The sequence below is a fragment of the Strix uralensis genome, chromosome 7 (assembly GCF_047716275.1).
Source record: "Strix uralensis isolate ZFMK-TIS-50842 chromosome 7, bStrUra1, whole genome shotgun sequence".
In the NCBI taxonomy this organism is placed as follows: Eukaryota; Metazoa; Chordata; class Aves; order Strigiformes; family Strigidae; genus Strix; species Strix uralensis.
Genome location: NC_133978.1, coordinates 9,131,124 through 9,143,572, shown reverse-complemented (window position 1 = coordinate 9,143,572; position 12,449 = coordinate 9,131,124). Strand labels below are relative to the sequence as shown.

The window sequence follows — 12,449 nt, the reverse complement described above, 5'->3', positions numbered from 1 at the left end:
CAGAAATAATGAATTTATGCTTTGGCTGGCCATGGTATCAAAATCTGAAAGACTTGCCTGATTAAAAGGAGCAGCTGCAGCCACAAGCCTAGCTTGATTCAAATATGATTATATTCCCCATACCATGCAAACAATCTAATATGTTATTTGAGCAGCAACCAGTTCACCCATTAGTGCTGGCCCAACACAGCCCATTGCATGAGTGCCTTGGTATCTTGACATTTGAGCAAAAAGGCTTTAGGTTCTCAACCTGTGGTCTGTGGACACCTGGGGGGCCGCGATGTCATCACAGGGGGTCCGTGAAGGCTTAAATCAGGGGTGGGGAACGTCCAGCCCAGAAACATTTGGTCTGGCCCATGGCAAGCACTGCGCCTCCTTTTCCCACAGCCCCCTCCCCTCAACGCTCCTCTCATAGTCACTCCCAACACCCACCCACCCCCCCCCCCGCCCCGCCTCCCTGATGCGCTGGTATATTTGGTGCTAGTATGGTTGGTGGGACCACTTTAACTAGCCAGTTTTTCTCTTAAAGACGTTTTCTTAACCCAATGGCCCTCCTTAGCGCCACAACAGGGCTGAAGTCTGTTCCTCCAAGCGGTGTCTCTGGACCCATAAACAAAATTATATGGTGACTGAACACAGATAAACAAGGGGGAGGTGAGAAGAATTGTCAAAACTTTTCATCACATTTCATGTAAAAATTGGCATCAAATTCAGAATTAGCACATTAAAATACCATAAAATGGGCCATTTGAGCAAGAAGAGTGTCGATGCTGTTATTTTAAATTCATATGGAATCATTGCAATAAAGATTACAATAGGAGTGTGTGCATTAACAGATTAATTTATTTCCCCTTCTCTCCAAATCTGAAGACCCTTCATGAAAAAACTGAAATAAATATTTGATGCGGGCTAGTGCTTTAAATCTTGAATAAAGTCTTGGTGCTCCGCGGCCACACAAGGTATTTAAAGGGGGTCCGTGGTGAAGGAGAGGCTGAAACCCCTGCTTTAGAACATTAGGTAGCCACCCTCCCGCGCTACGAGTCCTGCTTCCCCCGCACCGCCCGCGAACCAAGCAGACGTCCTCAGCTTGCCGCGCCCGGCCGCGCCGGTTCTACTGAAGAAACAGAAGCCGCCTTTGGGCCTCGCTTTGGCGCCGCCGGAGCGGCGCGCGCCGATTGGCCACTTTGAACATCTCAGCGCGGCGCCATTGGCGGCGCGCGGCGGCGCGCGGCTAGTTCGAATGCGCTGAGCCCGCCCCCGAGCCAGCCCGGCGGCGTCCTGGCGGCGGCGAGCGGGCGCGGCGGCGGCTCCTCAGGTGAGGGTGAGCGGCGGCCGGCGCGGCGCTGGCGGGGGGGTGCGGGGGCTCCAGCCTGGGTGGGCCGGTGCTGGCCCCGCGGAGGGGCCGGGGGGGCCGCTTACCCGCGGCCGTTGGTGCGCGCGGACGCGTAACGGCCGCGGGGGGAGGTTGGTCGCCTTCCCCTCAGCTCGCGCTGGGCCCGGGCTGAGCCCGCTGCTACCCCCCTCGGGCCCGGCCGCGGGGCGAGCGGCTGGCGCGGGGTCGGCCCTCCTCCGCTGGGGCCGCCGTTAGCCCTCGCCCCGCCGGCGGAGAGGTCCCGCTCCCCCGCGGGGCAGCGTGCTCGGGTACGCCGCGGCCCCCCGGCCCTTCCCCGGCGGGACAAGGTCGCCCTTAGGGCCTGAGAAGGGCGGAGGGCGGGCAGGGCAGGGCAGGGCGGCAGCTCCCCGAGTGGGTGCGGGGGGCTTCCCCCTTCGCGGGGCCCGGCGCCGGTGGCGGTTTCGAGGTGTCACGGCCGGTGACAGCGGGGCAGGAGGGGGACCCAGACGGAAACGGGTTCTTGAGCTCGGCGGCGCGGTTAGCGGGCGGGGGGCGAGCGCCCGCTGCCCTCCCTCCCTCGCTTGCTTAGCGGCTGCCTGTACTCGGGAACCTCCCCTGGAGCCGTAGGTAACCGCTCATCCCTCGTAACGCTTCCGGACCTCCGGCAAAGCTCCGCCGTGCTCCGTGAAGGAGGTCGAGAGCAGCACGGAGAGTGGGAACTACCAGTCCCAGCAGGTGCTGATGCCACCTACTACCGTGTGCCTGTTAACGTAGTTGAGCTATGTAGCTCTGAAGCCTGGGTACTGATCAAATGATATGGGGCTTTTGCTGCTAACATCAAACCCTGTGATGGGTTTGATGGGTCCCTGCTAATGAGTAACTATATAGAACTAGTGAGTAGGGTGTGTTTTCTCGGTTGCTTGGAGGAGCTTTTTTCACAAAAGCATCTTTTTCCTTTGAGTTGGTGCCCACTCATACTTTGGGATGTAGTTTTTCTAGTTGGAATCCCGAATAAAAACCTGTATTTTTGTTGAGGAGAAGGGTGAGTATTCCATGTTACATCCTAATTGTGTAAGACAAAACTGTCTTCTAAAGATCTGGCATAACTTCAGTGACTTTGCTGCATTCAGAACACCAAGTGTTCACTCTCATGGCTTTTTTCCTGTTTATTTCAGGGATAACTATAGTTATGGAAGATTACACAAAAATAGAGAAGATTGGGGAAGGTAAGTATGGAGAATGGTGAGCCTCGTAGTGCTCCGCAGTTAGAGTTATCAAGTGGCGTAGAAGCTCTGTGCGCTCTGGCTATTAGAAGAACTGACATTCAACTAACTGGCAAAGTGTCTGTGGTTTACTGCGGTAATTATCTCTGTAGTAAAAGCTTTCAGACTGCCCTTCTGAAGATGACATGGTCTATTTGAAACAATTGATCAGTGTTGAGAAGTGTCTGCCCTCATACTGATGGCTGATGGTGTAATTTTCCTCCAGGAGGGAAAGAAAATGTGTTCTGAGGCCTGAAACCAACTTTTCAATTTAGGAAGCTCCTCCATTCCTTTGTGTATGAACTTGTTTACCAGTTGCTCCTGAAGTTGTACTTGTGTGATATACTTATTTTGCTCAAACCTGCTGGTAGGGAGTAGTGGTTTGTGGATTGTTCTGCTTGGATTATATCCGGTCAGTACACTTCTCAAGGGAAAGAGCAGATTGTAAACCGCTGTGGAGAAGTGAACATTAACAGTAATTTGCTATAAGACACTAAGAAGATGGCTTCAATGCAGATGTTAGTCGCAACCCACCTTTCACTGGAAATCCAGCCTATGTTAAATGTAGAAGTCAGTGTGTTTTATAACACGTTAGCCTTTTGTAGACTTAAGAATTTGCAGTATGTTACTCTAATAAGGTGCTCTGTAAGGTAATCGCAAAATGTGTGGGTTTGGATCTTACAGCAAAGCTTCCTAACTGAAGCATGAATCTTCCTGAAAGAAACTAGTTTGCTTGAGCTTAATCTGAGGGATTAATGCTTGGAGTGAAAAGAATACTTAAACTGTCTTGGTTTGTTGAGGGCTCTACTTCTGTGAATGATGAATAAAACAGATTACTGATTTAAGATTTACTACTGGTTCCAATTTTAGTTTCTGCTGAGACCCACAGCACTACCCTCTCTCCTGCACTGAGGATTGTGCTAGAGGTATTTCTGTAGATCTGACCAATGGATGGAATAGATCTGTTGCAGAGGGAGCACTGCTTTTTTTGCAGCTAAACCTTTAACATTTTGATATGATGTTATCAATGGCAAAATCATAACCCCTGGGGATGAAGAGGTATAGTAATCTTGCTTGCAAGTTAATCAACCTGAAACTCAAATAGTATCTGATTTTACAGCTACATCTTCCAAATATTCAAGTTTCTCACTTAGATTACTAAGCACCCTGTCTTAACAAACGATACTGATTATGGGTGGCATGCTTCAAACAAACAAAACTATTGCATGGTTAAACTGCCAAAACTAAGCAGCAGTTCATAATCAAGCCAAAAACTTAAAGCAAAAATACTTGATTGCAAGGACTCTTGCCTATGTTAAGCAGTTCTTATTTGCAATGACTTCTCTGTACCTGAAGCTGGTATTTCCTATATGCATTTCACTGTCTTTTTGTTCAGGTACCTATGGTGTTGTGTATAAAGGTCGGCACAAAACCACAGGCCAAGTGGTTGCAATGAAGAAAATACGTCTAGAAAGTGAGGAGGAAGGTGTTCCAAGTACTGCTATCCGAGAAATTTCTTTATTAAAAGAGCTGCATCACCCCAATATAGTCTGGTATGCATATACTGGTATTTAGCTAAACTCTCTGAAGTGTAGGTCCCTTCAGATAAGAAATTATTTTTCCACCATTCTAGCGAGGTGAGAGCTACTCTGGTTAATACAGTGTCTACTTTGCAGCAAATAGCTATAGTCCCAAGTCCTGTGTTTATGCCAGCTTTCTAATTAAGACTTCCTCATGCTGCCTCTTCCCATCTAGGAATCTAAGAATTTTTTTGTTGATACAGTAATTTATATAAATTATTTTCAGAGTGGTTATTGTCAGAATGGAGACAGCATACCTCATGAAAACTGGTTGAAGCTGTTACTTTAGTCAGGCTCAGAATTTTACTTGCCACCTTGGAATAGATCGTTTGACTTCAGTCTTCTTATGTGAGCCTCTGTCATCAATCACTTCCTTGCTCTTTTGTGGCAGAGATTTACATGTTGCATTATGATGCTGTCATAGCTGTCATATCTGAGCTATGAGTGAAGCTTCCATCAGTGACTACTTGACATATAGAATTGATTGCAGCTATTGTCTTCCCCACAAAATATTTACTTGCTCTTTGATGCAGCAAAATACTTTCTCTAATGTGCCTTAAACTCACCAAGTTGCAGCCATGTAGTGTCTCAATGTATGTATGCTTGGGTTTAGGGACCCTTATAATCTATTAAAGATGAAGGAGATACTTAAAACCCTGTGCAAATTCTGCTGTCTACTAGGTCCCCATTATAATATTCCCTTAAACCCTCCTAGTAATTCAGGCTCTGCTGTAATAAAGCCAGCTTCAAATGGAAGCTAGGCACCAACACCCCCAGTCTCTTTTTGAAGGCAACAATATTTTTTCCTCAAATTTCCTGTGTCTGATACTAGGCATGAGGGAACACAAGTTTAAGAGGGGGCATATAGTTTTTTATCTGACACTATTTCAGATAGACTTGATTTTCCAGATGACAGTATAACTCACTAAGTCTGTTAATCTTTGAAGACTGAAAGCTTCTAAGGCTTTTGTAATAGGACCCTGGAAATGTCAGTTTGTATTCCTGTTGAGAGGGGAAATGTAATTGAGTCATTCATTTTGCAATGGAGTTGATTTATACTCAATTTTTAGTCTTCAGGATGTTCTTATGCAGGATTCAAGACTGTACCTTGTCTTTGAATTCCTTTCCATGGATCTCAAGAAATACTTGGATACTATTCCATCTGGCCAATATTTGGATTGTTCACGTGTTAAGGTAATGAGGACAATTTCTTAATATCAGAAATTAATCTAAAGATGACCTACAGAGTATAAGCAGCTCTTATTTTCAGTATAATTAACTCCTTGAGGAGAAATGAAAGGTTAAAGTGGCAGCTGTGGATAAGATGAATGCCACTTCAAATTCTTTTAATTACTGAAATTAAACTGCCTTAAACTAAGCTTAAGCAAAGAATTCATTTGTGTGGCTTTATAGAACCATAGAATGGTTTGTGTTGGAAGGGGCCTTAAAGATCGTCTAGTCCACCCCCCCTGCCACGGGCAGGGACACCTTCCACTAGACCAGGTTGCTCAAAGCCCCGTCCAACCTGGCCTTGAACACTGCCAGGGAGGGGGCAGCCACAGCTGCTCTGAGCAACCTGTGCCAGTGTCTCACCACCCTCACAGGAAAGAATTTCTTTCTCATATCTGATCTAAATCTACCCTCTTTCAGTTTAAACCTGTTACCCCTCATCCTATCCCTACACCCCCTGATAAAGAGTCCTTCCCCAGCTTTCCTGTAGCCCCCATTAAGTACTGGCAGGCTGCTCTAAGGTCTCCCCAGAGCCTTCTCTTCTCCAGCTGAACACCCCCAACTCTCTCAGCCTGTCCTCATAAGGGAGGTGTTCCAGCCCCCTGATCATCTTTGTGGCCTCCTCTGGACCTGCTTGAGCAGGTCAGTGTCCTCCTCATGTTGGGGGGCCCCAGAGCTGGACACAGCACTGCAGGTGGGGGTCTCACGAGAGTGGAGTAGAGGGGGAGAATCCCCTCCCTCGCCCTGCTGGCCACACTTCTCTTGATGCAGCCCAGGACATGGTTGGCTTTCTGGGCTGCAAGTGCACATTGCTGGCTCACAGTCAGTTTTCCATCTACTACTACCCCCAAGTCCTTCTCTGCAGGGCTGCTCTCAATCCACTCCTCACCCAGCCTGTATTTGTGCTTGGGATTGCCCTGACCCATGTGCAGGACCTTGCACTTGGCCTTGTTGACCTTCATGATGTTTGCATGGTACCACCTCTCCAGCCTGTCCAGGTCCCTCTGAGTGGCACATCCCTTCCCTCCAGCGTGTTGACCCCACCACACAGCTTGGTGTCAATCCCACTGTCCATGTCACCAACAAAGATGTTAAACAGCACCGGTCCCAACACCCACCCCTGAGGAACAGCACTCGTCACTGCTCTCCACTGGGACATTGAGCTGTTGACCGCAACTCTCTGAGTGTGACCATCCAGCCAATTCCTTATCCACTGAGTGGACCATCCATCAAATCCACGTGTCTCCAACTTAGAGACAAGGATGTTGTGTGGGACAGGATGTTATGATTGATATTAATTCAATATCTGCAGTGCTTTGTATCTCCATTTGCTACTGCTATGGGGAGAGCTAATGTAAGGGAACAGCTTATGCTTCACAGTACTAACTTGCATTAAAGGTTACTCCTTTTTTCTCCCACTTCATCCTTTCTAGAGTTACTTGTATCAAATCTTGCAAGGTATTGTCTTCTGCCATTCAAGACGAGTTCTGCACAGAGACTTAAAACCTCAGAATCTCTTAATAGATGACAAGGGAGTGATTAAGCTGGCGGACTTTGGATTGGCTCGAGCCTTTGGAATTCCAGTGCGGGTATACACTCATGAAGTGAGTTGGAACATACTCTTGGTGATTTGGACAATGCTTACTAGCTTCCTGCTAATAACTGAGTACAAAACAGCTAAAGAATCACAGATTTTTTGAAGTCAAAGTAACAGTATCAAAAAGCTATATTTTGGTTTTGTTTTGATCAGTGGCTTTCCATCTCCCTGACTGGTTTTACTCTAAGGTTCCAAAGCATCTTATGAATCCCACTATTATTTTGACAGTGAATCAGATGGGGCAGAACTTGTGTCTCACTGTCTCATAAGGGCATTTTTACTTCACAAAGTACTCGGGTTTGAGGGTTTTAGTGGCTAGGTGCTAAAGGCTTCCTGCTGTTTGGGAAGTAGTGTAGGCAACTGCTTTGTTTGCAGTTGAAACTAGTGCAATGGAGTTCATTATGTTTGTCTATAAATGAAGTTTGAAACTAGTATTTTCAGTAAAACTTCTAGCACTGGCTATTATTTTAACCAAAAAAACTGAATGCTGCTTTGAATAAGCCATTGTGCTTGCAGTCAGTTAGAGGACCTGATTCTATAAATGCATAAAAATGTCCTTGTTCAATAGGTAGTGACACTGTGGTACAGGTCTCCAGAGGTGTTGCTAGGATCTGCTCGTTACTCTACTCCTGTAGATATATGGAGCATAGGTACCATATTTGCTGAGCTAGCAACTAAAAGGCCGCTTTTCCATGGGGACTCAGAGATTGACCAGCTCTTCAGAATCTTCAGGTATGTCAGGCTGAACCTTTCCTTGCTACTTGTGCAGTATTGCACAGCAGTGCTGTGTGCTTATTAAAACCGTAATAGTGCATACAGATTTCAGACTAAATTGCTTATTCTTTTGCTTATGCTTGCATAGAGCTTTAGGGACCCCCAACAATGAGGTATGGCCTGAAGTGGAATCCCTGCAAGACTATAAAAACACATTCCCAAAATGGAAACCCAGCAGCCTTGGAACACATGTCAGAAACTTAGATGAAGATGGTCTCGATCTGCTGTCTGTAAGTAGTCTGTCTTAAACTGCTGATTAAGAAAACAAACAGGTCATTTCAAATACTCTAGAACACATAAAGCTATACTAATCAGTCCTGGCTCAAATGAAGATACAGAGATCTTCAAACTCAGCAGTGGTATGGGCTTTCATTCTTGTAGCACTGACATCTTCTGTGACATTCACTTCTTTCATAAATAATAGATGAATAGACTACTTTTCTTTCCATTAAGCAATTATTTCTCAGATTTTTTTATACTAATACACCAGGTACAACTTGAAAGTGAGCATGAGCTTTTACAAACAGGTCTAAGTGAAATCTCCTGCCCACAAACCGTAGCTGTCGCCTTCCTGGTGACAGCACTAATTGTGATGGGGCTGTATGACTGCTGATCCAGGTGGAAATGTTTTTCTTTTATGGTAGCATGTGGATTAATCTTGTTGGGCTCACCTTGGTTAAGCTTTCATGTTGGTCTTAACTGAATAAACAGTGATGGAAACAGCTGAATTTATTGATCAGCTGTGAAACCAGGGGCTTAGTTTAAATCAGCCTAGTGTTTGTTTCAATTGCCTTTAACCTTTGGCTGTGGTGGATTTACTCAATTGGTATATTTTTTTGTCTAGTGTGAATTTACTTTAGTTCTGTGGCTATGCAGTTGAACTACCACACTAAGCTTTTATTTGACAAGCTCTTCATCAGGCTTCTCCATTTACTGCTCTCCTAGCCCTTGTGCTGCCACTGGACTAATTTAGATTACATCTTAGGTGTGATCTTGGATGCACCTGAGTATAAGAATGTACCTTGGTGACATCCTTTGGCTCTCTTAAAGCTGCATTTATACAGTGCAGACTTACATATGGGGGTGTGGGGTTGGTGCTCTGTGTGTTGTAAGATAAGCTGAAACTTCAGGACTGTCTTGGTGCAAGGGGAACCTTATACAGCAATCACCTGTGTAGCCTGCTCATGTTTTTAAGCAGTCACAGTAGTTCATTACCTATACTGGTATGGCTATGACAAAATACTCTTAATGAAGTGGTGTTACCCAAGAAGCTCAAATGACCAGTTTCTCACACTTTTACTTCGAGAACAGAGCCACAGTTCAGACCGAAAACCTGAACAACACTTGTTAAACATAGTTGTTTTGGATAGCTCTCTGAACCTTGTAGCAGTGTTGTTTTAGAGAGGTAACTGAATCTGGGAATAATTCCTGTGCCCACTGACAGCATCATTATTAAATCAGTTTGAAGTAGAACTGTATTTGCAAAGTAAAAATCAACCGAACAGGCAAGTGAATCTGGTTGATGCAATTGTGTAACTGGCCTGCTAAGTACTCATCTGAGCTTAGTTGTGGCTTCATTGTGTAAAAACAATATTTTGGGCTGCTGCTAATAAAGGCAAAAAAAATTACTAGTTCCTCAAATGGTGTTAACACAGTACTAATCAAAGCATATTAAATTCTGTAACATTTTGTATAGTTTTGTCTTAAGTGTTGACATTTTAGCTTCCTATTAATGCCTGGTGACAGTGGTATGGCTGAACTCTTCAGCATCTGGAATCCATTTAAGTTTCCTATGGTTTTAAGCCTAAAGTGGTAATATAACTTTTTAAAGGCAAGAGAACTGAATATTTCATTCTAGAGCACAAGCTCAGATGTGTCAATGAATATGTTAATTTATCCTTCTATAGACTACTGCAGATGGAAGTAGTATGTAAAATAGCTATCTTTGAAAATGGGTTACATAGTCGTGTGTTAAGACCAATTGCTCAAGTGAGGTTGTAAGCTATAAGACCTTCATAAGTGAGATGACTTCTGTGGCCAGCATTTCAAAGCACTTAATGGCTGTCATCAAAAGCTTTGGTCTATCAGACACTAAATTCCAGGAAGAACTACGTTCCAGACTGCTCAGAGAAGAAATGGTCACTTAATCTGTCAGCTGAAGTGCTGTACTCTCAATGTCACAGCATCCCTCTTCCAGAGAAATTTGCCCCTTTTTGTCTGAGTTACTTTTAAGAGAACCTTTGATACCAGTATTAGCTATATAGGATGCTGTTGTCCTGGGATATAGCTAATGGGAACCTGTCACAGGGTAAAATTGGACATGCAAGGTTAAATCTAGAGACAGCGTTGCATTTGGCAGGAGTTCAGAGAATATAAATGCAAATTCAGTGGTTTAAATCAACTTGGAAGGCTCCCTGTAGGATGAAGTCTAAAGATAGTTAACTGTCAAGACTGAATACTGGGCAGAGTAATACTGGTTAAGCTTTTTTCTGGAAGCCAAATTTGTTGGAATTGAGGAGAAGCAGCTGGTAGAATCCTGATTACATGAATTGGAAATGTACTTTCCTTTAAGGAGAAATAAAAGCAAAATGACTTTGCAGAGGCTTTGCTAGTTTTGGGTCTAGTAGAAAACTAAATGCTTCATTCCTCCTTTTTGTCCCCTTGTATGATATAAACTAAATTTTTCTTTAAACTGCTAGCAAAACAAATCTCTTGCCTGTTCTAGAAAGTTCTGAGGGCTATTTTAGTGTTTATGGTGTTCCCTCTATTTGCTCTCATCAGCTTTATTATTGAGGTCTTAAGTTGAGGTAACTTGAGGTAACTTACTGCAAAGAAACTCGAGTTTTAAAACTCTGGGTTTCTTCAGTTCTACCTGCTTACTTACTACTTTTCTGTTTGGATTCTGAAACAGAGTGATCACTTGGTATTTTAACTGTAAACAGCTGCACCAAGCTGAGTAGAAGCAGTTTGACATCAGTTTCTTCAATGTCAGTTTAACAAAACAAGTGTAAAACCACTTGTCCTTGTAAGCATTTTTGCCTTTAACAGCCTAAAGCTTATTAATTTCCCTTAGTTGAGACTAATAATTATTGCCACTTGATGCCTGGATCTGGATTTAGTTCAGTTCATATGGTAGCCTGATCCATGCATGGGCTTGGTTATTGAGTAGGAGAATAAATGCGTGTTCACTTTCTGAGATGTCATGTACTACTACTGACCTACCATTGACTTGCAGGTGGAAATAACCTCTCCCGTGAGAAACCATGGAACACAGGGAAAACTTGTCTTTATGGTTACTTGATTATTAATATGGTTAAATATCTACCTATTTAACATGATTTTAGTTCTCATTTCATGAGGGAGTAAATGTGTTTCCTTTTTCTTCCAGAAAATGTTAATTTATGATCCTGCAAAAAGAATTTCTGGCAAAATGGCCTTGGACCATCCATATTTCGATGACTTGGACAAATCCACTCTTCCTGCTAATTTGATTAAGAAATAATAGACCTTTGGACTAAATCAACCAGAGTGAAATAATTACAATTATTTTTAAGTCTTTGTAACTTGTCTGTCTGTCTGCTTTAAAACTGTGGCTGTGTTTAGTTTGTTTTGGTTTGTGTTATGTAAATATTAACCTATTAGTGCTGAGTTCAAATACAATGCAAATATTGCTGCCATTAATGCAGTGGACTTTCTATAAATAAAGCTTTAAATCCAGTGGACTGAACTTTATTTCCACCCTATGGGTGCTCTACAAAAGGACTCTGTTTTCTTTGGAATGTGCTGGTAAGGTACCACTTGTCTAAAAAAAGCATCTAACCTGAACTACTTAATTCCTGTTCTTGATATGATAGGAAGATGGGATAGGGAATTCCTCTGAAGTCTGAGCTGTTTCACTATAATGTCAGTTAAAATTTTACTTGAGCATGGCAACCAGTGTGCCAAAGGACATGTACATTGAGCTATTCTGAACTTGAGAACTGAAGTTTACTACTTAAGCCAAATAGATGGCCAAACTCATTTTAGGGTTTGAGCTTTTGGAGGTATTTGCAAATCAGCATTTGGAAAAAATCTTGCTCTGTCTGCTTTTCTGTTACCTTGAGGGCCCCAGTGTTTACCTTGATCTTGGCATGTTAACTTGTGAATTGGCATAGTTCCAACTCCTGGACCAGTTCAGGTATGTTATCTTAAATTTTACATGGACTGTCTATACTGCTGTGTAACTGCTTAAGAGGGCCCCTTCCAGCTGCTAATAGTATTACACTTCTCAGATTCTTACTGAAGGAGGGAGAGCCCCTGGATTATTCTTGAATTTGAAAACTAGTCTTGTCCTCCTATAGGAATAGTCAAGTGAATGTTGACTTAACAGGAATTGTAATCATAGATGATCTCCCATGATTAAGTAGGAGCTTTCTAAAGCTCCCCAGCATTTAACTTTACAGGTGAGAGTATTGTAAAAAAGTCAGACAAAATTTAAAGGCATATAGTAATTGATTTACAATTGCTACCTCTATTCTTGGCTTTCAGATACATCACTAGGGATGGGATGCACATGTGTCTTAAGTTTTGTTGGATCTAAGCACTATGGTGTTCCTTGCTGGTTAGGGGCCAAAGCTTGCGACAAAGCATGGAATAGTAATTGAGAGTATTTAAGTTTCTAAATCAGGCATTTG

At 43.6% G+C, this 12,449-nt stretch overlaps 1 protein-coding gene across 2 annotated transcripts; it reads left to right on the top strand.

Annotated features, from left to right (window-relative positions):
• Positions 1–1,258: 1,258 nt before the first annotated feature.
• CDK1 (cyclin dependent kinase 1) lies at positions 1,259–11,494 on the top strand. 2 transcript variants are annotated; one of them, XM_074874379.1, is made up of 8 exons: positions 1,259–1,315; positions 2,509–2,559; positions 3,992–4,148; positions 5,246–5,369; positions 6,839–7,009; positions 7,571–7,734; positions 7,865–8,006; positions 11,165–11,494. In XM_074874379.1, the coding sequence occupies exons 2-8, from the start codon at positions 2,523–2,525 to the stop codon at positions 11,276–11,278; spliced, it is 909 nt and encodes a 302-aa protein (XP_074730480.1). In that variant the 5' UTR covers positions 1,259–1,315; positions 2,509–2,522; the 3' UTR covers positions 11,279–11,494. The 2 variants fall into 2 exon arrangements, with proteins under 2 accessions (XP_074730480.1, XP_074730483.1); XM_074874382.1 differs by lacking the exons at positions 1,259–1,315; positions 2,509–2,559 and adding an exon at positions 3,464–3,521.
• Positions 11,495–12,449: the final 955 nt, after the last annotated feature.